Source organism: Suricata suricatta, chromosome X (genome assembly GCF_006229205.1).
Source record: "Suricata suricatta isolate VVHF042 chromosome X, meerkat_22Aug2017_6uvM2_HiC, whole genome shotgun sequence".
In the NCBI taxonomy this organism is placed as follows: domain Eukaryota; kingdom Metazoa; phylum Chordata; class Mammalia; order Carnivora; family Herpestidae; genus Suricata; species Suricata suricatta.
This window is the reverse complement of record NC_043717.1, coordinates 38,693,262-38,719,146: the sequence shown is the minus strand read 5'-3', so window position 1 is coordinate 38,719,146 and position 25,885 is coordinate 38,693,262. Positions and strand designations below refer to the sequence as shown.

Below are 25,885 nucleotides of genomic sequence, written 5' to 3'. Positions count from 1 at the left end.
GAGGCGCGGGCGGCCCTGACACCATGGAGCCTGGTGACGCGGCGCGCCTCGGCCCGGGACGGGCGGCCCGGGCGCTGCCACCGCGGCTGCTGCTGCTGCCGCTGCTGCCGCTGCTGCTGGGTCGGGGGCTGCGCGCCGCGGCCTCGGCCTCCTCCTCTGGGGCGGCGGCCGAGGACAGCAGCGCCATGGAGGAGCTCGCCACTGAGAAGGAGGCGGAGGAGAGCCACCGGCAAGACAGCGTGAGCTTGCTCACCTTCATCCTGCTGCTCACGCTCACCATCCTCACCATCTGGCTCTTCAAGCACCGCCGGGTGCGCTTCCTGCACGAGACCGGGCTGGCCATGATCTACGGTGAGCACCCCCTGCCGCGCCCACCACCCCGACACCCCTCCGGCGGCCCGGCCGCCGCGCTCCCCCCATCCCGCCCCGCGCTGCGCTCCCCCCTTCCCTTGCCAACGTGTTTCTTTTCCGTTTCCCTCTGCGACGGGGTTGGTTCCCAAGGTCAACTGTCTGCATTTTTTCTGGCTTTCTATTACCGTTAAAAAAGAATACCACCCCATTTCGACGTTTCTTCATCGGGGAACCAGGATAATGAAAGGCACAGTGGTGGCCTGGTTCTGTCCACCCGGTTCTGTTTTGTGCTCCCCCCGTCCTGGCATCGCGCTTCCGCACCCGCTTTCCCTCCCCCGCCCCCCCCCCCCCCCCCCCCCCCCCCCCCCCCCCCCCCCCCCCCCCCCCCCCCCCCCCGGCCCAGTTCAGCTCCACAGGGTACTTGTGCCGCGGCGGGGGTGGGGTGGGTGGGTGACTTCCCTGGGGACCCTGTCACCCCAGGAGGCAGGCCACAGTGAGGGTGGGGGCGAGGGCTAAGGGTTTCTGGGCTTGGGTCTGGGCGGCCAGGGCCTGATGGACGCACACATCCATGGTCAACGCGGGTGGGCATCCGCTTCCTGGGTCTCTTGTTAAAGTCGGAGTGTGAAGCGCTGTGAAAGGTGACCATGGTCCAGGATCCAGAGTGGTGCACTGCCACAGTCGGGCCTAGGCGGGGACAGGCGCACACCTCCCACCCGTCTGTCCAGCTGGGACGTTATACCCAGTTACTTGGCTTGTCCAAGCAAAGAGATTTATGTTCTTCAGATTTTAGCATGGACATGACTTTGAAGATACGTTTATAAGTGTATGAAGAGGAATCGTGGTTTGAATTTCGAATCGTGGTTTGAATTTCAAATCGTGGTTTGAAATCTGGAGTCAGCCGTCTTTTGTTGTGAAGGCTGGGCTGCTGCCACCATCTTTTCATGGATTTAATGGCACCTGGTGTGTTACCTGCTGAGTGGTCAGCCCCAGTCTTCTGTTGTCACATGGATGTCAGTTAGCTGTAATCTGAATCATCCCCTCGCTCCCCACCTCCCCCCCACCCCCTGATGACTCCAAACTAGAACCAAGTATTCTCTTTTTGAATTAAATTCAGTGGAGCTAAGGCCCAGGTTGGCCTCCTCATGTGAAATAGATGAGCCCACTTCATGACTATTCCCAATAGGGAGCATTTTCCTTCATTGCTTGTACTAGAGGGATCTCTCCACTCAATTTCCATTCAGGGTTCCCTGATAAAGAATGGAAAGGAGAAGCCTTAATCTTTAATGTGAAAATTACCCTTGACCCTGGGCCTTGCTTCTCAGGGTTCTTGGTTGGTCGATGACAGCCCAGGTTGGTGGCTAACCAAGGTTACAAAGTGCTGTCGGGAACCTTCTAGTTTTAAAGAGGTGGAGGCCTACACAGATCTTTAATTCAAACAGGACCAGGTCTAAAACTGACTTTGGTTATTGTAAATTACAGATGTGAACTCAGACTTTGGCCTCAATACCTGGCTATTCTTGAGCTCTGGGGTTTGCCTCTGTGGGTGACAAGTGACTGAGGCCAGAGCTGCAGGTAAGGTAGGAGGTTTACTGAGCAGGTAGCAGAGTGGGGAATTGAAGCATGTTGTCATTTTGGGTGGTTGGTTCTGAGACATAATACAAAGGAAGATTACCCTTATATGTCTGTAGATAACCAGGAAAATCTTTTTATTTTATGGCCTCTAGATCCAATTCATTAAAGCACAGCGTGAAATACTTTTTTTAAGAAGGTAGATCTGACAGGCTCATGAATATATGTTCAAGTGCTTGGAAAGTAAACGAGGATTTAAAAATATTTCTTTCCTGAGGAGTACTCCATGTTCTTAGCGCAGTCACCGTTATCTTGAGGCTTATAAACAATGGTGGAATATGTACTTTTTCAACTCCTTTCATTTTTTCTTTCTTTCTTTTTCTTTTTTTTGCCATTGGGGCTGTTCTGCAGTGTAGTGCTTCATTTAGTGAAACAAATCTGGCTTAATTGATACTTGTTCAGAAAAGACAACATCATCTCATAACATTCTGTGGAATTTTGCTCTGTCTTTGGGTTTTAACATTACTTTGAAACATATGAAGATATTTCGTTTGCTAATACGTGGTGTCCTAGGTTATGCCGCCTATTGATATTTTGATGTGGGTATCTTGCCTGTAAGCGTGAGAAATCGGTTCTCTGTCTCATGGATATTTAGTTTTCTGTTTTAGCGCCCTCCTCCCCCTTCGGAATTCTAATGTCATTTGATTAGCTAATTGTTCATTATTTGCTGAAGGTTGTTGGAATAGGGATTCAGATTTTTAAAAATTCAGCATGAAAATATTTGAACACTTAAGCAATTAAGCGAATATGGCACAGATTTTCAGGACTTCTCTTTGTTAATAGTAGTAAGAAAACAGATTTCTTTTTTGATATCAGTAGAGGAAGTGAGTAATTATCCTGTTGCCTCTGAATAATAAAGGACAAAAAGATGTAAGGAAACATTTGTTCAGTATCTGCTGTGTGCTGGGTGCCCAACTTAATTTCTGGAGGTAAACAATTTGATTTTTAAATGTTGGCAATTTTTTAAAAAATGTTGGTAAATTTTTTGAGTGAAAGACTTCAACTGCAAGTTTCAGAACTCTGAAATTAAAATAAAAAAATGTTAAATTCTTCCCTTTTAAAAATATTTAGGTGGCACTTTAATCTGAAAGGGAAGGCTTTAATATTTATAAAAAGTTATTATAAATATATATTTATTATAAATATATTATAATATAGTATATTAAAACATACAATGCAATATAAATATAATATATTAATATAAGATATTGTAGACATATATTATAATTGTGATTATATATTTTCCTGGTATAAAATATCTCTGGGAGGACAGGCAATAGAGTAGTAACATTGTGGGTTTTTTTTGGGAGGGAGGACCTAGGTAGCTGTGACATGACGTGGTAGGGAAATATCACTGTATACTCTTTTGTGCTTTTCGATTTTTGAATTATGGAAGTTGAATTACCTATTCATGTGTCTTTGCCTCCATTCTGTGGCATTTGTGATGGCATTTTTTAAATGTTTATTTGTTTTGAGAGAGAGAGAGAGAGAGAGAGAGCAAACAGTGGAGGGACAGAGAGAGAGAGGGAGACACAGAATCTGAAGAAGGCTCCAGGCTCTGAGCTGTCAGCACAGAGCCTGATGTGGGGCTCGAATCCACAAACCTTGAGATCATGACCTGAGCCGAAGTCCACCACTTAACTGACTGAGCCACCCAGGACCTTCGTGATGGCATTTTTAAGATGCTTCAGAAATCATCCAGTGAAATGCCCATTCCTCCCTATTTAAATTACATTATGTTACTAATTTTCTGTGACCCTTCAATTGTTGGTTGTACCCGTGGAACTTCTGGAGCCCCATACCTGGAATAGAGATAAAAGGAGAAGGGGGGTGCGTAGAGATTTTCCTTCCTTTCCCTCTCTCCTTTTTATTTCATTATCCCCAAAGAATAGTTGATGCTATGTTAGGAGTGGTGTGCACAAATAGATCCTGTAATAAGGACTTGTTCAGATGCAAAGGACCTAAGGACCATAAGAGACATGCAGTGAATACTCAACATTTAAATTGCAGGGGATGGTCACAAGCCCCCTCCCTGACAACAGACCCAGGTAGCTATAAGGGGGGGTTGACCACGGACCAGACTCTCCAGGGAAGTTGAAAGGAGCCCCCACCCCAGGCCCTGATGGGAGCTGCAGAGCAGTGGACCAGGAGCCTACCTGGCACCAGTCTAACCTGTTTTGTCAGGGCAGGGATCTCCCAGCTGTCTGCCTCTATATGTGACTAAGTGGCATCTGGACGTTACCAGGCCCAGCAAGTCTGTGCAGCAGAAATAGCAAGTGTTTGAAGCAGGGAAAGGTGGTATAAACAGACTGTGTCAGTTAGCTGTGGTTCTCTCTCACGTGTGCGCTAGTTCCGCTTCCCCCGTAATGTTTTTGTGACAACTGATACCAGTCCAAATTATCTCACTTGGCCATGGCAGCCTGTCACCTGCTTTTCGCTTCCTCCACGCCTATCAACTTTCCAAGTACGCGTCGGTCAGCCCCTCCAGGTTCCGTGGGCCGTGGGCTCATGGTTGCTTTGTTGGAGCCGAATTGCTAAGCACAGCCTAAGAGTGGGCTCATAGGCGAAATCTGCAAGGGGAAATATGACTCTTCACAGTAGCCTAAAATTAACATTTGAGCCTTGTAAGCATGTTTTGGAACTGCTCTATTCTTGGTTCATCAGGGGCCCTCATTTGTTTTTTTTTTTTTTTTTAAGAGTCCTTCACTTTGGCCCCAGTTTGGGGCAGCTCCATCTGGTACTCAGGTACCAGATCCCTTGGGTTCAGATGCTGGCTCTGGTGCTCATAAAGGTGTATAACATTGGGTAAGCTCTCTGCGCCTTGGTTTCCTCTTTTCAAAAATGGAGGCAGGGACGCCTGGGTGGCTCAGTCAGTTGAGCATTGGACTTTGGCTCAGGTCATGATCTCACAGTTCATGGGTTCCAGCACCACATCAGGCTCTGTGCTGACAGCTCAGAGCCTGGAACCTGCTTCCGATTCTGTGTCTCCCTCTCTCTCTGCCCCTTCCCCACTCACACTCTATCTTTCTGTAAAAATGAATAAATGTTAAAATTAAAAAAAAATGGAAACAGTATCACTCACCTTGCAGGATTATTGTATTATTGAGATATCATGAAGGTCAAGTGCAGTGTCTGATACTTAAACAGTTGCTAAATATTAATTCTCATTCTCACGTTAGACTTCATGATTCTTTGGCCAGCTTTGTTTGCTGCTTGAGGTTCATTCAGGTAGAGGCCTGCTGTAAATTATTTAATTTATTTTGAGAGAGAGAGAGAGAAAAAAAAAGCACATACATGGAAGGGATAGAGAGACAAGGAGAGAGGGAGAATCCCAAGCAGGCTCTGCACTGTCATCCCAGAGCCCAGTGTGGGGCTCAAACTCATGAACCACAAGATCATTACCTGAGTCACAACCAAGAGTCATTTGCTTAACCAACTGAGGGACCCAGGCGCCCTTGGGATGTCCTTTTAAGGCAAATGTCCACATGTACTGTTGTGGGGAAAAAAAAGGTGCAGAACAGTCTATATAGTATTATCTCATTTAGTCTTTAAAAATTATAGAATGTACGTACATCAACATGATGTACACACATTTATATATGACATATGTGCTTCTCTGGAAGGATACAAAAACCTAGCAGTGATTATCCTTTGGCTGTGGAAACCTTTGTCGGGAGAGAGGGAAGAGAGATGCTACATTTTCCCTTTCTACTCTTCTGAGTGGCCTGAGATTTCTGTGGTACTGACACACATTACTTTTGTAATTGAAACGTTATTTAAAAATAAAGCAAGTCGGGGAGCCTGGGTGGCTCAGTCAGTGAAGCTTCTGACTCTGACCCAGGTCCTGATATCATGAGTTCGAGCCCAGTGTGGGGCCCTGTGCTGACAGTTCAGAGCCTGGAGCCTGCTTCCACTTCTGTCTCACATTCTCTGCCCCTCCCCCACTTCCTCTCATGCGCACGCGCCGCGCGCGCTCTCTCTCTCAAAAATGAATGAACGTTAAAAAAATAAAAATAAAGGAAACAGCTTTTATGTAGCAAAAAAAATACATTAAAAGCAGGAGAACATAGTTATGTGGTTGGGTAGCAGGTTCCTTGGCTATTGGTTCTTTTTGAAATCTCTGGGCATAGAGAAAACTTTTACCTATTTAAAACTAATACATGGAAGTAAGATGTACCTTAAAATTAGAAAGTGACATTTCCTGAAAGTGTTTCTTAGAACTTTCAGAAGTTAACCTTTTCGGGATGATGTAATTAGAAAACCGCCATCTCACCGACTCCAGTGCCTTAGACAGGGATTTTCAATGCATTCCAAAGGCCTAGGGGAGAGGTTGGTGGGGAACAGGATACTCACCTGGGCCGAGGATCGCTCCACAGATTGCACAACTATTGCAAAGGGAAGAAGGTGTCTTTATGGTGGAGAGGTCTGGCGGCCACCATCTTATGGCTGGTCATCAAACTTATCCATGCTCCTTGGGAAACTATCTAGTCGTGTATATCATCTAGTAGTAGGTTTCACACTAGTGTGCGCAGCTCAAAGTCTGTGCTTCCTGGCGTGCTGCAGTAGGCAGCACACAGCTTTGCTTGCGTCAGATTCATCCTCCAGATGTTCTCTTTGAATCGAATGGAGGTTTTGGGCACATCTTCCAGTTTTCAGGAAATATACGGGCTGCGGAGACAAGTTATCCAGTACCGCATGAAAACAATTTAACATACCCCAAATTCGGGATAACTTACAAGACAGTTGTCCTGCTCTCTTCAACATGTCTGTGTCAAGGGAAACAAAAAGGCAGGATAAGTGTCTGTTATAGACTGAATTGTATGCCCTGCGCCGCCGCCCCCCACCTGCGCTGTCACCAAGATTCATATGTTGAAGTCCTCATCCCTAGCATGATGCTATTTGGAAGTGGGGTTTGGGGGACATAGTTAGGTTTAGATGAGGTCACGAGGGTGGAGCCCTTATAAGAAGAGGGAGAGGGGCACCTGGGTGCTTCAGGCAGTTAAGCGTCTGACTTCGGCTCAGGTGACCCCATACTTCGTGGGTTCGAGCCCCACATTGGGCTCTGTGCTGACACCTGGAGCCTGCTTTGGATTCTGTCTCCCTCTCTTTGCCCTTGCCCTGCTTGCACTCTGTATCTCTGTCTCCCCAATAAACAAACATTTAAAAAAAACAATTTAAAAAAAGGAGAATAGGAGGAGGAGACCAGAGCTCCCTGTTTCTCTACGATGTGAGTGGACAGTGAGAAGGCAGCCGTCTACAAGCTAGGAAGAGAGCTCTAGTCAGACGCCGAATCTGCCAGCACCTTGATCTTGAACTTTTCAGCCTCCAGAACTGGGTGTTTAAACCACCCAGTCTATGGTATTTTGTCTTAGCAGCCTGAGCAGACTAAGACCATGCCCTGAGGTCATGGAGACCAAAGAGGCATAAGCAGTCAGAGCGCAGGAAGCTTGATTGGCTCCTGGCTCATGAAAATAAGCTATAGAATGTTCAGGGGGACAGTCAGGGACATTTGAATATGGACTTGGTGTTAGATGACGTTAGGGAATTACTGATATTTTTCTTAGGTGAGATAATGGAGGTGATGCAGGAGAATGTACATATTAATGGAACTGTAGGCTGAATTATTTAAGGGTAAAGTGTATGAGCCCTAATGCATGCAGCTTACTTTCAAAAAGCTGTCAAAAAAAAAAAACCCACACACCCATATATAGAGAAAATGAGTATGACAAAGTACTAGCACTTTCCAAATCTGGGTGGTGGGTGAAAGGCTGTGTTTTATATTCATCTTTCAACTTTTTTCTGTGTTTTGAAATTTTCACTAAAATAGGAGATTGGGGAAGATGTTAACCTCTCTGTTAACCTGTTAGCTGGTCACCTGTTAACTTTCCTCCCTGAACGATTATACAGGCGAGGAACTCTGATGTTGAGAATTGCTGTTTGACATTAGTTTATATGAGATGACGTTAGGCTTTCGCGACTTGAGAATCAGTAACTTTTTAATTTTAATTTTTTGAGTTAAAATTTTTTTAATGTGTATATATTTTTGAGAGAGAGAGAGAGAGAGAGAGAGAGAGAGAGACAGCAAGCATGACCAGAGGAGGGGCAGAGAGAGAGAGGGAGACCTAGAATCTGAAGCAGGCTCCAGGCTCCGAGCTGTCAGCACAGAGCCCGACACGCAGCTTGAACTCACAAACCATGGGATCGTTACCTGAGTTGAAGTTGGACGCTTAACCAACTGAGCCACCCAGGTGCCCCTTTTGCTTTGCTTTTAAAGCTCACATGCCTTTTGAAAAATTGCCTCTATTCCACTTGCAAGAGAATAGGTATTTGACTTTTCTCTTTTGGTTAAAACTTGCTACCTGGCTTTTAACCAGTGTGGATATTTGTATTAGGGTCATGCTGGCTGCTAGCGCAGACCAACCTCAGATTTCAGTGGCCAACCGTAAGAGGTCAGTGCTACGGTCTGGCAGGTGGTCCTCTGTGTGGTCATTCAGGGAGCAGGTGTCTTCCGTCTTGTGGCTTCCTCATTCCTCTCTCTCCAGCCAGTGAGTGAGGAAGGAAGAAGAGGATCACGTGGAAGACTGCGCGCTAAGCGTGGAAGTGGTGCACGTCACTTTGCCCGCTTCTTTTGGACGGAGCTTGGTCATGAGGCCCCATTAAACTGGAGGAGAGGCAGGGACATACATGTAGTCTAGCTAGAGGAAGGGGACAGGTTTGGAAAGCAGCTAGCCAGTGTCTGATTCAGTATTTCATGAGTACTTTGTCACCCATAACCCAGAAAAGAGAAGTAGTAGAATTTGCATATGGTTTTGTCACTGCTGCTGATAAACTAAGTTTTTTTAAATAACCCGGTTTGATTTTTTTTTACATTTGTTTATTATTGAGAGACAGACAGAGACAGTACAAACAGGCGAGGGGCAAAGAGAGAAAAGGAGACAAAGAATCTGCAGCAGGCTCCAGGCTCTGAGCTGTCAGCACATAGCCCAACGCGGGGCTGGAACCCATGAAGTGTGAGATCATGACCTGACTTAAAGTCGGACGCTCCACCCACTGAGCCACCCGGGCACCCCTTAAGTAATCCAGTTTGAAAAGAGTACTCATCTGGAGTGTATACAGCTGTTTTAATACACTTACGAGCACCCCCCATGGATGTGTTAGAGCTAGGAGGTTTGGCCTCAGAGTGGGATCCAGAAATCTGTGTTTCATTACAGTAGCAGGTGTTTTTATTTTTTAAGTTGAAGTTTGAAACTCACTGTTGTTCTTTAAGTTTTCACCCTTTAAAATACATTCACCGTGTTGCTTGTAATTAAATAATTGTAGGAAAATAGCAACTTTTTTTTTAGCACCTGCTCTGATGGCCAGACACCGGGTTCCGTACTTTTCGTACCTCAAGCCATGTGGCCTTCACGTCAGATGTACGAAGGCTGTATTATCGGTCCCGTTCTGGCAGGCGAAGAAATCAGAAGTTAGGTCTAGCACCTCATTCGTTTAGAGTCACACGTTTGCCATTGGTAAGTGGGGGCGCACTAAGGGATGAGATCAGTATGGTTCAGGATGTGATTGGCCAGGATACAGCAGAACCTGAAGCCTGCCCCCATGACCCACTTCCAGGGGGTCTCTGGTGGGAGATCTATGCCCAAAGGATAAAACAAAGCATAGTGTCCCTTTATTATTAGCAGGGCCTTGACCCCAAACTTCAGTGTTCTGGTGCAAGGAGTGAGGCTGGCCAATTTGGAAGACTGGTTTTTCCTGTGCTAGATTGGCCTGGGGCCCTTGGATCCAAGTGGGGCCAAAATGCCTGTTCATTTTCATCCTAAAGGCCACACTGCAGGTTTTACCCCATTGATATGTTATGCACTGATGGTTTGGGCCTCCCCCAATTCATATGTTGAAATCCCAACCCCTAGTGTGATAGTATTGGGAGCTGTGTGATAGTATTGGGAGGGAATTGGGCTGAGCCCTGCTGAATGGGATTATAAAAGAATGAGATTATTTATTAAAGGGACCCTGGGGAGCCCTCTCTCCTACCACCTGGGTATGCAGTGAGACGTCAGCAGTCGGCAACCCAGAAGGAAACTCCCACCAGAAACCTGACCATTCTGCTACCCTGATCTTGGACTTCCAGCCTCCAGAACTGTAAAAAAATATATTTCTGTGATGTGTAAGCCACCCGTTCTGTGGTGTTTTGGTATAGCACCCCTGAGCAAGACAATATGGCAGAAGGCTACCAGTTGCTAAGGGGGAGAAAAAGCAGAAGAACTGCCAAAGGATGTTCAGAGTGGCCATGCCAGCTTCTCAGCTGGAGCAGGTGCTTAAAATCTCCCTCGTCTGTAGGTCACGGTCACACAGCTGGGAGGCAGGTGAGCTGGGTCTGTGGAACTCCTAGGTCTCACAATTCTTAACAGTGCTGGTTGCCGCGGGCGTATCAGAGTCTCCCAGAGAGCTCTTCTAGAATACGTTAGAACATAAGTCTGAATGATCCAGCGGGCAGGCAGGTCTGTCTTTGGTTCACTGCTGTCTCCTCTGTCCCTAGAATAGGGCGCCAGACACATAGTAGGCGCCATGGAAATATTTGTTTAATGGATACTATTTTGTCTAACAAAAAGAAGGTGCCATAACACTGCTTCCATATTAAAGGTCCTTCAGGTTCTCGTGCCTCAGAGTCACACTGACAGGGAAGTTTCTGAGACGGAAAACTGTGTGTATGTGTGAAAACATCCACCCTAATCACAGCAAGCTGTTTCAGGAAGTAGAACGAAGGGATAGGTGAGTATATGTTTGCAGACAATTGTGTACTTAGCTGATAAGCCACACAATGGTTAAACAAAAATTTCTTTTATGGTGGCGGCATATATATGGCAAAAATTGCCATTTTTATCATTTGTAACTGTACAATTCACTAGCATTAAAGGCATGTGTAAAATTGTGTCACTATCACCGCTGTTTCCAGAAGTGTTTTTATCACCTTGACAGAAACTCTGTACCCACTAAACAGCAGTGCCCCATTGCTTCCATCCCCCGTTCCTCAGTATCCTCTAAATGGGTTTCTGTCTCTATGAATTTGCCTATTCCAGACATTCCATATACGGTATGACTTATTTGTATCTGATTTATTTTGCTTGGCATAATATTTTCTTTCTTTAAACAATTTTTTTGAATGTCTTATTATTTATTTTTTTACATGAGCAGGGGAGGGGCAGAGAGAGGGAGACAGAATCCGAAGCAGGCTCCGGGCTCTGAGCTGTCAGCACAGAGCCTGATGTGGGGCTCGAACCCACAAACCGCAAGATCATGACCTGAGCTGAAGTTGGACGCTTAACTGACTGAGCCACCCAGGCACTCCAGTCATCTTAATGATTTTTAGCCTTACAGTCCATGAACATGGATATCTTTTCATTTATTTAGGTCTTAAATTTCTTTCATCGATGTTTTGGGGTTTGGTGTACGACTCTTACTCCTCTTTAAGTGGTAAATTTCTTTCCAAGTATTTTATTCCTTTTTATGCTTTTGTAAATGAAATTATTTTCTTAGGTTTCTTGTTTATTGCTAGTTATAAAAATATGATGGATTTTTTTGTTGGTGTTGATTTTGTATCCTGCAACTTTTTTGAATTTTTTATTTTTGCCAACAGTGTTTTGGATTTTTATTTTTTTTAGCAATACAGAACATAGCATAGTTTCCTGGTAAGTACAATATTGCTAATGAAGCTTCCAGGCTCAGAGGAGGAGGGAAGACTTGAATGTTGATAAATGAAAAGAAAAAAAAGTAGAGGGGCGCCTGGGTGACTCAGTTGGTCAAGCATCAGACTTCAGCTCAGGTCATGATCTCATAGCTCGTGAGTTTGAGCCCCACGTCAGGCTTTGTGCTGACAGCTCGGAGCCTGGAGCCTGCTTCAGATTCTGTGTCTCCCTCTCTCTCTCTGCCCCTCCTCAGCTCGTGCTCTGTTTCTGTGTCAAAAATAAATATAACATTAAAAATTTTTTTTAAAGTAATAATAAAAAGTTGAGCTGTTGAACTAGTCATCCATTAGGTATCTAGGTAACTAGCTTCTTTGAACATGTTCAGAAAATCTTAGTTGACACTATGCACCTGCCATCTTGATCAGTCTTTTATGAAACCTGGAATTAGTTGCTACCTTTTTGTGATCCAGAATAAACCTTTTCTGAACATTGCAGAGAAAGAACTTACTTGGGAATTCTGGTGTTTGGAAAGAAGTCTTTACCTGTTTGAATGATCATTCTTTCAAGGTATCCCAACCTGACCCATCTTTGACTATCTCCCAGAAAAGACTGTTTTGGATTCTTCAGAGGTTTTTATATATAAGGTCATGTCATCTGCAAATGGAGTTAGTTTTACTTCTTACTTTCTAATTTGGATGCCTTTTATTGACTAATTGTTCTGGTTAGAACTTTCATTACTGTGTTGAATAGAAGTGGTGAAAGTGGGCATCCTTGCCTTGTTCCTGATCTTAGGGGGAAAGGTTTCAGGCTTTCACCATTAAGTATGATGTTAGGTACACATTTGTCACAGATAGCCTCTATCACTTTGAGGAAGTTCCTTTCTATGTCTGGTTTATGTGGATGTTTTTTATCATGGAAAGGGATTATTTTTGCCAACTGCTCTTTCTTTATCAGTTGAGGTGATAATGTGGGCTTTTTCCTTCATTCTATTAATGTGGTACATTACGCTGACTGACCTTCATATATTGCGCCCCCCCTTGTGTTCCTGTGACAAATTACATTTGGTCACGGTATATAATTCCTATAATATGCTGCTGAATCTGGTTAGTCAGTATTTTGTGGAGGATTTTTACATCTATATAAGGACTGTTGCTCTGTAGTTTTCTGTTCTTGTCATGTATTTGGCTTTGATATCAGGGCAATGCTGGCTTCATAGAATCAGGAAGTATTCACCCTGCTTCAGGTTTTGACACAGTTTGAGAAGGATTGTTGTGAGCTCTTCCTTAAATGTTTGCTAAAATGAACCAATAAAGCTATGGCGTCCTGGTCTTTTCTTTTTTGGGAAGGTTTGGATCACTGATTCACTCCTCTTATTGTTATAGATCTATTCAGATTTTCTGTTTCTTCTTGAGTCGGTTTTGATAGTTTGTGTGTTTCTAGGAATGTGTGAATTTCATCTAGGTTATCCAAATTTGTTCATCGTATTCTCTTACAATCTTTTTAAATTCTGTAAAGTTGATAGTAATGTCTCCTTTTTCATATCTGATTTTAGTATTTGAGTCTTTTCTCGTTTTTCCCCCTTAGTTACCCTAGCTACAGTTTGTCAATTTTGTTGGTCTTTTCAATGAACCAACTTTTGGTCTTCTTGAATTTTTTCTTCTTTTATTTATTTATCTTCTCTAATCTTTTCATTTCTTTCCTTATTCTAGCTTTGGGTTTTGTTTGACCTTCTTTTTTTAATTCCTTAAAGTGTACAGTTAAGTTACTGATTTGAGATCATTCTTTTTTTTTAAGTGTATTTATTTTTGAGACAGAGTGCATGCCTGCACAAGTGCGGGAGGGGCAGAGAGAAAGAGAGAGAGAGAGAGAGAGAGAGAGAGGAAGAGAGAGGATCCCAAGCAGCCTCCCCACTGCCAGTGCAGAGCTCGATGTGGGACTTGAATTCACAGACCATGAGTTCATGACCTGAGCCGAAATCAAGAGTCAGATGCCTAACCGACTGAGCCACCCAGGTGCCTCAAGATCATCATTCTTTTTTTAATGTAGACTCTTACAGCTAAGAATTTCTCTCTGAGCACTGCTTTTGCTCCATCTGATAACTTTTGGTACATTATCTTGTTTTCATTTTTCCTAAGGTGTTTTCTTATTTCCTTTGTGATTTCTTCTTTGACTTATTGGTTAAGAATCTGTTGTTCAATTTCCACCTATTTGTGAGTGTTCTAGTTTTCCTTCTGTTACTGATTTCTAGTTCATCCCATTGTGACTAGAAAAGATAGTACCTATACTTTTAGGCTATTTAAATGTATTAAGACTTGTTTTGTGACGTAGCTTATAGTCTATCCTGGAGAATGTGCCATATGTACTTGAGAAGAATGTGTACTCTGCTCTTGTTGGACAAAGTGCTCTGTATGTGTCTGTAGACCCAGTTGGCGTATAGTATTCTTCAAGTCCTCTCATTCTTTATTGATTCTTTCTGTTTTTTCTATATATCAATAATATTGATAGTCGGATTTTGAAATAAACTATTATTATAGAACTATTTCTTTCTTTAGTCCTGTCAAATTTTGCTTCATATATTTTGGGGATCAATTTTTAGGTTTGGTATATGTTTATAATTGTTGTACCTTATAGGTGGATTGAACATTTGTCAATGTAGATCTTTCTTTGTCTTTGGTAATATTTTTTTAACTTAAAATGTATTTTGTCAGATAATACAGCCACCCCACGTCCCTTGTGGTTACTTTTTGTATAGACTATTCTTTTTACTTTAAGCCTCTTCGTGTCTTTGTATTTAAAGTGATTCTCTTGGGTCACCTGGGTGGCTCAGTTGATTGTCTGGCTTCGGCTCACGTCATGATCTCACAGTTCGTGGGTTTGAGCCCCAATCAGGCTCTGTGCTGACAGCTAGCTCAGAGCCTGGAGCCTGCTTCTGCTTCTCTCTCTGCCCCTCCCCTGCTCATTCTCTCTCTCTCTCTCAAAAATAAATAAAAACTTTAAAAAATTGAAAAAAAGAATAATACCAACTTAGTTTCAGTAGTATACACACCCTATTTTTATACTTCTCTGTTCATTTCCCTTTAAATTATTATTGATAAAGTAATATCTGTATACATTATGTGTCTGTAAGGATAGCTTTATAATTATTATTTAAAGTTGCCTCTTTAATCATATGTAAACAAAAAAAGAAGAGTCATAAACCAAAGGTTTTTTTTTATGTTTACCTGTGTTCTTTACCAGTGCTCTTTAATTTTTTCGTATGGCTTCGAGTTCTTGTCTAGTGTCCTTTCGTGTCAGCCTACAGGATTCCTGAAGCATCTCTTGTAGGTCAGGTCTATTCATGAGGCACTCTGTTAGCTTTTGTTTGTATGGAAATGTCTTCATTCATAAAGGGTATTTTTTTAACCAGGTATAGAATTCGTGGTTGACAGTTTCTTTTTTCTTTCAGCACTTTAAATATGTTACTTCACGTTCCTTCTAGTTGCCAAGGTTTCTGCTGAGAAATCAGATTTCACATTATCGAGGATCCTTTGTATGTGACAAGCCACTTTTCTTTGCTGCTTTCAGGATTCTCTTTGTCTTTGCCTTTGCCTTTCAACAGTTTGATTATAGTGTGTCTCAGTGTGCACCTTTTGCAAAGTTTCTCCTGCTCAGAGAATATTGAGCTTCTCAAATGTGAAGATTCATGTATTTCATCACATTTGGGAAGTTTTCTGCCATTGTTTCTTCAGTTATTCTTTCTACTAACCCTTTCTCTGTCTCTTCCGGGACTTCTTTAATGCATTGTTGATCCTCTTGATGGTGACTGATCGGTCCCTTAGGCTGTGTTCACTTTTCTTCATCATTTTTACTTTCTGCTCTTCAGACGTGATCGTTTCAGTTGTCCTGTTTTCACATTTGCTGAGTCTTTCTTCTGCCTGCTCAAATGTACCATTGAGCCCCTCTACTCAGTTTTTTTAATTTCAGTTATTGTCCTTTTCAGCTCCAGAATTCTAAGTCTTCCTTTTTATACTTTGTTTCCTTATTGATGTTCTCATTTTGTTTATACATCATTTTCCTCATTTCCCTCATCTCTTCATTCATGGTTTCCTCTAGCACTTTAAGCATGTTTCAGATAGGCGATTTCAAGTTTTGTCTATTATGTCCAGTATCAGCCTTCTCAGGAAGTTTTTGCTTGGTTGCTGTAAACCTTTTGAGTTTTTTCCAGAGTTCTGACAAACTTGGTTCTGACAGTTTCTGCTTATTTTTTAAAATTTTAGTGTTTTATTTATTTTTGAGAGAGAGAGACAGTGCAAGCAGGGGAGGGTCAGTGAGAGAGGGAGACACAGGATCCGAAGCAGGCTCCAGGGTCTGAGCTGTCAGCACAGAGCCTGACGTGGGGCTCGAACCCACGAACGTGAGATCATAACCTGAGCCGAAGTCAGACGCTCAGCTGACTGAGCCACCCAGGTGCCCCCAGTTTCTGCTTATTTTTTGATGTTTCTGTGGGGGAACAGGAGTTTGGAGCTGCCTACTCCATCGTTCTGCTGACGTTCCTCACCATATTGTACGTTTACAAAGTTAGATTCTGTATATTTTCAGAGACGCTACAGTCTCTGGGGAAAGACAGTGTTAAGGTGTGTGTTTTGTTAAACTTATGTACCATGTTACTAAGAGAGTAAACATTCTATCACATGTTACTGCTGAGAAGCCAGAAAGTGAGAAGATGCTAATTAGGGTATAATTACTTTGAGCTTAAGTTTATACTCAACAAATCTCTTCTTTACCCCACCCCCATCTACCTCTAAAACACATTTTGGGTAAAGACACATTTACCTCAGACTGTGTCAGGTTATTTAAAAAAAGTTGATTCACAGCTAACTTTGTATTGAGTGTCAAACTAAGTGTTGCAGAGAATCCAGGTACCTCCCAATATTCACTTTCCCTGTCACCCTTCTAACAGGACCATGACTTCTAGCTCAGCATATTTCAATGCAATGAAAACACTGCATTTCCTAGCATCTTTCACAGTTCGGTGGGGCCAGAGGACCAAGTTCTGGATGAAGATCGGAAGTGCTGTAGTGCTGTGTGGTATTTGTACAGAGTATCTGTAAAAGGAAGGGAGTGTGCCCTTCTGCCACGCCTTCTGTTTTCTTGAATGTGAATGTGATGGCTAGAGCTCCAGCAGCCATATTGAGCCAAGAGGTCACTTTGGAGCTTTAAGAAACTTTTAGCAATACAATGAGGTAGGTGGGGCTGGGATCTCGATAGCATAGAGCCGCCATGCCAGACTTGGACTGAGTACTGCTAGATTTCTTACAAGTGAGAGAGAAATGAGTGTTTGTTATTTGCTGATGAACCTAATTGGAACTTTTACACCTGCTCTGAGTTCCACTTGAAACTTGAGTGTGACATGCGGGGCTGTTTTGAGGACCTGATGCAGATGTTCATGATTACAGTGGATCAGCACCGCGTGCGATTCTAGGGGAGGCCAAAGAGTAGGGAGTACGGGTCCAGATGAAAGGTTTGAAGAAAGAGTGAAGATTTAAAGTACCAGTTATAGGGGCGCCCAGGTGGCTCAGTTGGGTGAGTGTCCGAGTTCAGCTCAGGCCATGATCTCATGGTTTGTGGGTTTGGACCCCACCTCAGGCTCTCTGCTGACAGTTCAGAGCCTGGAGCCTGCTTCGGATTCTGTGTCTCCCTCTCTCTCTCTCTGGCCCTCCCCTGCTCATTCTCTGTCTCTGTCTCTCTGTCTCTCTCTCTGCCCCTCCCTCACTTGTGCTCTCTCTCTCTCAAAAATAAACTGTAAAAAAAGTACCACTTATATTTGATAACTGTCTGGGCATATGATGACCACCCACACATTTGGTGATTTGCTGGAAAGACTCATGGGATTTGGAGACGTTGATAGTCAGAGCTATGATTTATTACAGCAAAAGGATAAAAAGCAAGATCAGCAAGGGGAAAAGGTGTAAGGGGTAGAGTCTGGAAGAGTCTGGACGTGGGCTTCCAAATTCTCCCTTAGAGGATTAGGGGTAGGGTTTCACAAGACAGGCTTCTTGTAGCAATTACACACAGCAACACATGTGTGGTGTTTTTGCCCAGGGAAGCTTACTTAAGACTTCACTTTTCTTTAAATGTTTATTTTTGAGAGACAGAGACGGGGTGTGGGGGTGGGTGAATATCAGTGGAGGAGGGGCAGAGAGAAACGGAGAGAGAGGATCCTAAGCGGGCTTTGCGCTGACAGCAGAGAGCCCAATGTGGGGCTCAAACTCATGAACCCTGAGACCTTGACTGGAGCCGAAGTCAGTAGAACCGAGCCACCCATGCACCCCTCAACTTTTTAAATTACAGGCTGATCAGGACTCTTACTGAAATTTCTGACTCCCAGAAGGAAAGCAGGTGTTTGCCATAAGTCATATTTGCAAAAACAACAGCCAGGCTGGTAGGGCAGAATTTAGTGTTCTAGGCACACAAAACAGCCTTATCAATTAGTAGCATAAGGAGTATTCTATACACCAAGTTCTCATGAGCTGTTGCAAGGATCAGTCACGCAAATGGGCCCTCCTAGAGATCACAGCATCAGGCCTGTTACATTAATGTTTTCCTGCAGAATAACACGTGGTATCAACGGACTGTTTGCTTTTTGTGTTCCTGAGGTTTCTTTATTTTTTTTTAATGTTTATTTTTGATAGAGAGACAGAGCATGAGTGGTGGAGGGGCAGAGAGAGACGGAGACAGAGACTCCTGAAGTGGGATCCAGGCTCCGAGCTGTCAGCACAGAGCCCGAAACGGGGCTGGAACCCATGAACTGCGAGATCATGACCTGAGCTGAAGTCGGATGCTTAACTGACTGAGCCACTCAGGCGCCCTATTCCTGAGGTTTCTTTAGTTTCATCCACACTCTTATTTTCAAAACCATTACTTTTCTAGATTTATTGATTTTATTTCTTTGTGTGGGCATATGCATAAATGCCTCTATTTCACCTTCATTTTGAAAGATGTTTTTGCTGGGTATAGAATTATAGACGGATTTTGTTTTTCTGCTGTCTCCATTTTCTGCTCTGTCATCTTTTTGCTTATATTGTTTCTGATGAGAAATCTGATATCATCTTTGTCTTTGTTCCTGTGTATGTAACATGTCTTTCTTCTCTGGCAGCCTTTAATGTTTCCTGTTTATCACTGGTTTGGGTCAATTTGATTACAATTTACCTTGGTGTACTTTTCTCTATGTTTCATGTGCTTGGGATTCATTTGGTTTTTTTGGGGGGGTGTTTTTTGTAGTTTTCATTAAGTTTGTAAACAATTTTGGCCATTATTTCTTGAAATGTTTTTTCTGTCCTTTCCTCTTCTCCTTCAGGGGCTCCAGTTATCTGTATATTAGACCCCTTCAAGTTGTTACAGAGCCCACTGGTGCCTTTTCCTATTGTGAGGTTATTTTTTCCAAGTGTTTCATTTTGTATGGTTCTTTTGCTCTGCCCTTACATGAACTCATCTCTTTCTTCTGCGGTATGCAATCTGCCATTAATCCCATCCAGTCTATTTTTTATCTTAGACATTGTAGTTTTTACACTCAGACATTCTTACATGTCTCTGCTTAACTTTTTGAACATATGGAATATGTTACAATAACTATCTTAATGCCCTTACTTGCTGCTTCTAAAATTTGGGTCCGTTTTATTTGATTGATTAACCATCCTCCTAACTATGTGTCGCATTTTCCTGCCTCTTTGTATGTCTGCTAATCTTTATTTGGATGCTAGACATTGTGAATATTACCTTGTTAGGTGTTGGACCTGTGTGTATTCCTAAAAATCGCCTTGCACTTTGTTTCTTGATGCACTTAACTCACTTGAAAATAGTTTGATCCTTTGGGGTCTTGCTTTCATGATTTGTTAGGTAGGTCTGGACCAGTGCTAGTAATTCCCGCTACTGAGGCAAGATCATCCTGATTTTTTCTTAAATTAAAAAAAATGTTTTTATTTTTGAGAGACAGAGATAGAACATGAACAGGGGAGGGACAGAGAGAGAGGCAGACATGGAATCCAAAGCAGGCTCCAGGCTCTGAGCTCTCAGCACAGAGCCTGATGTGGGGCTTGAACTCACAAGCCATGAGATCATGACCTGAGCCGGAATCAGAGGCTCAACCAACTGAGCCACCCAGGCGTCCCGTGATTATTTTACCCACGTGTCCTGTGAATTGTGAATTCCAATGTGGCTTGTGGGAGCAGGCACTGTCCCTGTAGCCAGGTAAGCTTCTCCCTAATCCTTTCAGATTGTTCTTTCTGCTTATATGCATATGCTGATCTCTCCTGAATACTGGAGGGAGAGACCTCTGTGGATCTCCAGTATTTCTCTTTTTAGGTCTCTTTGCTGGTCCCCTGTCCCAAGAACCTGACGTGGGGCTCGAACTCACGAACCGTGAGATCATGATCTGTGCCGGAGTCAGATACTTAACCAACTGAGCCCCCCAAGGGCCCCTTTTGGTATTTATTTTATTGAGCCATGGATTTCATGCATGTTTCTGTGTGTTTATGCAGGTACGTGTGTTTGTAGACACGCAGACACACATTTAACACAAGCCTACCACGGACTGTCCTATTCTAGTCTAGGAATGTGTTGGTTACTGTACATTTTTGCCATTGACAGAACTGGGGAAAGAAACAATGGCCTTCATTAACAGAGTAGGCTGTGAATGGGCCCGAGGGATTGTCTTCGGTGATATGAATGAGAGAACTGTCTATTTTCTGCGGCAGCAGTCTGTTGGAGTGTTTGTGATGGCACTGAAAAGAGATGCCGTCAAGATGGTCATCTGTAGTGGTTGGTATCCGTTGCGGTCAGATCTGGTAAAAGGCAGAGCTCTGATGTGGCAGATGAAATCCTCCCCCCACCCCCTACTATCCCGTCAGGAAAAAAGAGGCAAGTAGTTCAGTAGGGGCAGCTATGAATGAAGGCATTGGAAGAGCTGAGAAGTCAAACAGGGTGCACCGAAGCCACCTACAGGTAAGTAACAGTGGGAAGCCACCTGTCGCCCCTAGGGCTGATGTAGAGAGAAGGGAGCCTCACCGGAGCCCAGGAATGAGGGCACCTGGTGGGAAGTGGAGCCGCTGTAGGGACTGCCTTGTAAGACATGGGCCCTGGACGGAGGGCTGTCTCGTGGGAGCTTTCGCCATGGAGGTCACAGAGCCATTACTTGAAAGAGAGGGTGGGGGGCAGCAGGGACAGAAGGAGAGAGGGAGAGAGCGCAAGTGGCAAAGAGATGGAGATACCCTGGCTTCTTTTCTCTCCTGCTCTAGTCTCTCACTGTGCTGCCCATTGGAAGCCCGTTGGAAGGGGGCCTGGAGATGCCGATTCCCAGCGCCGCCCCTTCTCCTTCCATCCCTGTCCCTCTGCAGCTTGTAGCAGAGCAGGAAACGTAGAATGGGGATCTGAGGGCATATAAGCCCAGGACTGGCATGATGCGCCCGGCTCAAATGAAAGGCCTCTTTTGGTGTGCGGTATACCCAAAACCTAGATAGGGCCCAGAAGGGAGCAGAAAAGCTGTGTGGTCAGGCTAGAAGGACTCAGTATCCCTCCTCTCAGACTCGGGGTGGTGGGGGGAGGAATCTAGGTGTTGAGGCCCAAGCTGGATTTGCTGTGGGAATATGTGCATAAAGCGTGGGATGAGGTGATCATGGGCAACAGTTGTTCACATTTGAAATGTTCAGTATGTGCACTAAAAAGAACCACATTGACTATTTAGTCAGCTTACCTGGCAGTGCTCGTTTACGGAATTTTATATGACTCTGGGGGTGGAAATTGGTGGGTAAATAGGAGGAAAGAAGGAAGGCCCTTCCTAGCGACGCCTGGGTGGCTTGGTCAGTTGAGTGTCCAACTCTTGATTTCTGCTCAGGTCATGACCTCACAGTTCATGAAGTGAAGCCTGTTTGGGATTCTCTCTCTCTCACCCCTCCCTCCCTCCCTCTCTGCCTCTACCCTGCTCACACACACACTCTCAAAACAAGTAAACTTTAAAAAAAATTTTTTTCTTTATGTTTTATTTATTTTTGAGAGCGAGAGACAGACAGACAGACAGCATGAGCAGGGGAGGGGCAGAGAGAGACGAAGACACCGAATCCAAAGAAGACTCCAGGCTCTGAGCTGTCAGCACAGAGCCTGATGCGGGGCTGGAAGCCATGAACTGTGAGATCATGACCTGAGCGGAAGTCGGACACTTAACCCACTGAGCCACCCAGGCGCCCTAGTAAACCTTTTTTTAATAACACTCTTTTTTATAATGTAATTAACATTATGATTTAATGTATACATTGATATTTGCAAACACAATGGTAGATACTTCTGTAACCATGTCTGTTTCTCCTAGGGCCACCTTAAGGATCTCTAAGACCTTTTTTTTTGTTTGTTTTTTTGTTTTTAATGTTTTATTTATTTTTGAGAGAGAGACAGAGAGACAGAGAGAGAGACAGCGTGAGCAGGGGAGGGTCAGAGAGAGAGGGAGACACAGAATCTGAAGCAGGCTCCAGCCTCTGAGCTAGCTGCAGCACAGAGCCCGACGCAGAACTCGAACCCACAAACTGTGAGATCATGACCCGAGCCGAAGCCAGATGCTTAACCAACTGAGCCACCCAGGCGCCCCTCTAAGACCTTTTTTGTTAAGTTCAGACAGGGAAACTGTGCCTGTAGACGGTACTGATCTCTCTAAATCCTATTAATTAGTTTCACAGTGGCATCTCTTCCATTTCTACAATTCAGTTGGTGTTTCAAAATTCATAACTAGAGTTGGGTTTCTGTAAAAGAGAACATCTCTACGAGAGTACGTCGCTTAAGCAGCTGCTATGTTGTCAGTCTCCCCCACCAGGATGGGGCCCTGGTTGGGCCAGTGACATAAGGTCAAAACTGTGTTGCAGGTTTGCGCATTTTCCTCTATCTCAAAAGGCCACATCAAGCATTTATATGTTACAAAACATGTAAGTTTAGGGGTGCCTGGGTGGCTTAGTTGGTTAAGTGTCTGACTTCGGCTCAGGTCATGATCTTGCGGTTTGTGGATTTGAGTGCTGCATCGGGCTCTGTGCTGACAGCCTGGAGCCTGGAGCCTGTCTTTGGATTCTGTGTCTCCCTCTCTGATCTTCCCTTGCACATACACTCTGTCTGTCTGTCTGTCTGTCTGTCTGTCTCTCTCTCTCTCTCTCTCTCTCAAAAAGAAACATTAAGAAAATAAAAAGAAACATGCAAGTTTATGAAAACAACTTCTTTCTTTTACTGGAATTAGAGCAAGTCAAGTAAGAAAATCAGTTATATCCCATTGAACAGAATCCTTGGTCAGATATTAACACTGTAGGAATTTCCCATCTCTCTCTGTTTATCTGAGTAACAGAATGTTCAGCAAATTGTTACTTAGTGCATTATTGCCTGACACAGTCTTTCAGGATTTCAAATATATAATCATTGTGGGAAAAGGCTGCAAAGAAGATGTACATTCACTTGAAACACCCATGGAAAGCCTTTTGGTTTCCGCTTAGGGAGGCAGACCTTAGCGCTCCCATCCTTAAAACCAGAAAAAAGCTGCACACATTGCAAATTGGTGGCTTCTCTTGAGTGCTCCAGAGAACTGAGATTTCAAGGCACACAACTAACCCCAAATCAGGCGAGATCCAGGAGCCAGTGCAGGGAGAAATAGGACTCGAGCATTTGCTTACTCAGGACACACACTGCTGGATGTCATAGCAGCCTGTAAGATTAAACTAGCATTTGTTGTTTTGAGAGACAGGGAGAAAGCGTGAGTAGGGGAGGGACGGGGGTGGGGTGAGGACAAAGGATCTGAAGTGGGTTCCATGCTGACAGCAGCAAGCCCAATTTGGCGTTTAAACTCACAAACCACGAAGTCATGACCTTGAGCTGAAGTCGGATGTGCAACCGATTGAGCCACCCAGGTGCCCCTGATTAAAGCAGCATTTTGTTAATGTCTTGCAGTGGTTGGGGGACAGTGGTAGAAGAGGTTTCCCTTCCACTTCCGGGTTCCCACCAGGTGCACACGGGGAAGATTATGGAGAAAGTTTCTCCCATACGCTGGGTGGGATAGGGGGGCAATGGCCACTGCCCAGCTCTGCCCAGACACGGCTCTTATCTCCCGAAGGAACAAAAGTCTTAATCTGCAGGAGGTGACAAAAAGTAATGGCGCTGGTGGAAACCTGCATGGCTGGGGAAGGAGAATGGGGAAAAACAAACGAATTCTCTTGGGGGAAGACAGGGATCCCTACTGGTCCCCGAATTATGTTTTGAGGATGATCAGGAGTGCTTATGAAGGCTACAACCCTAAGACCCAGGGTCACAGTGCCTCCTCGTAATGAGGATTAACTGGAACATAAAAGAATGCCCGCATCTCTGACCCCCGCCACTACTGAGCTAAGTGTCTAAGCACTACTAAGCACCAGATAAAAATAGCATAGATGTGATGAAGTGGAATCATAAAAGATGCTCGATACAACAGAGGAAAGCATAAAAAGAGGAAATTAACAGAACAAATGGAACAAATGAAAAACAGTTGGCAAGATAGGAGGTTTTAATCCTACCGTATCAGCAATCACTTTAAATATGAAAATGTGAATGGCCTGGGGTGCCTGGGTGGCTCACTCGGTTGAGCCTCTGACTGTTGATTGGAGCTTGGGCCGGGATGCCAGGGGTGAGGGGTCGAGCCCTGTATTGGCTCTGTGCTGAACATGGAGCCTGCTTAGGATTCTCTCTCTCTCTCTCTCTCTCTCTCTCTCTCTCTCTCTCTCTCTCTCTCTCTCTCCCCCCCCCTCCCTCCCTTCCTTGCTCAGTCTCCCTCGCTCTCTCAAAAATTTTTTTTAAATGTTAATGGCCTAAAAGACAGAGATTTTCAGATTGGATTAAGACAAAGAAGACAGCTGTATGCTCTTTATTAGAAACCCACTTTAAATATAAAGACACGGGTAGAGGAAGGATAATGATACACTATGTGACACTAAACAAAAGAGAGCTGAAGTAGCTACGTTAATGTCAAATGAAGTAGACTTCATAACAAGGAATAGTAGGGGCGCCTGGGTGGCTCAGGTGGGTGAGCCTCTGACTCTTGGTCTTGGCTTAAGTCGTGATCTTCCAGTTCATGAGATCTGCACTGTCGGCACAGAGCCTGCTCAGGATTCTCTCTCCCTCTCTCTGCCCCTTCCCTGCTCACATTCTCTCTCTCTCTCTCTCTCAAAATAAACTTAAAAAAAGGAATAGTAGGAGCTTTATACCTACAAATCATATTACCTTTGCCGTATAATGCACCATAATTACAGAAATGATAAGCCATCACCTTTGCCATATTATTTCGGTTAGAAGCAAGTTTGAAGCCCCACCCACCCAGAATATAGGCAGTCCCACTTTCATCAGTCAGTCTGGCATGTATGAATTTTAGTTACCATGCTTTAGTTAAATAACACCAGTATCCTAAGAACATGATTCAAATTGGGGGTACTGTGGTATATTAATAGTGAGTAACTGCCCAAAGGATAAACTTTACTGCTAATTCTTCACTCCAGGAGTCACTACATAAATAACGAATACACGTCCGGATCAGTGACTAGTCACGTCATTTCATTCACGGTCTGTGTGTCATTGGTTACTGTCCCTCTGAGATTCAACCCACACACTGGCAGCAAAGTGTATAGTTATGGCCTCCTTGTGTCCCAGTGATAAGCCCATGTGACATTTTATAAACGTTGATGACCAAAGGAGGAAATTGGCCAAAAAGACAAAAGCAAAGCAAGAAAAAGTGAGAACACTGGAAGAGAAATTTATATCAAATGTAAACTGAATTATAGTTGACCCTTAAACAGTCCAGTTCCACTTCTACATGGATTTTTTTTCAATAAGAAAATAAATATATTTTCTCTTCCTTCTGATTTTATTACTGTTTATTTTCTCTAGTTTGTTGTAAAAATACAGCATATAATACATACAACATACAAAATACATGTTAACAAACTGCATTATGGCTAAGACTTCCATCCAATAGTAGGCTATTAGTAGTTATGTTTTGAGGAAGTCAAAAGTTAGGGTCGCCCAGGTGACTCGGTCGATTGAGTGGCTAACTTTGGCTCAGGTCATGATCTCATGGGTCATGAGTTCAAACCCCACGTCGGGCTCTGTGCTGTCAGTGTGGAGCCCACTTTGGATCCTCTGTCCCCCCTCTCTTTCTTCCCCTCCGCAGCTCAGGTTCTCTCTCTGAAAAATTAAAACATTCA

At 44.0% G+C, this 25,885-nt stretch overlaps 1 protein-coding gene across 2 annotated transcripts in view; it reads left to right on the top strand.

Annotated features, from left to right (window-relative positions):
• Nucleotides 1-8: 8 nt before the first annotated feature.
• SLC9A7 (solute carrier family 9 member A7) overlaps nt 9-25,885 on the top strand; it is a 137,753-nt gene continuing 111,876 nt past the window's right edge. For both annotated transcript variants that reach the window (XM_029929525.1, XM_029929523.1), the window contains exon 1: nt 9-351. In XM_029929525.1, the coding sequence (XP_029785385.1) occupies nt 24-351 (328 nt within the window). In that variant the 5' untranslated portion in view covers nt 9-23. The remainder of the gene's footprint in view (nt 352-25,885) is intronic.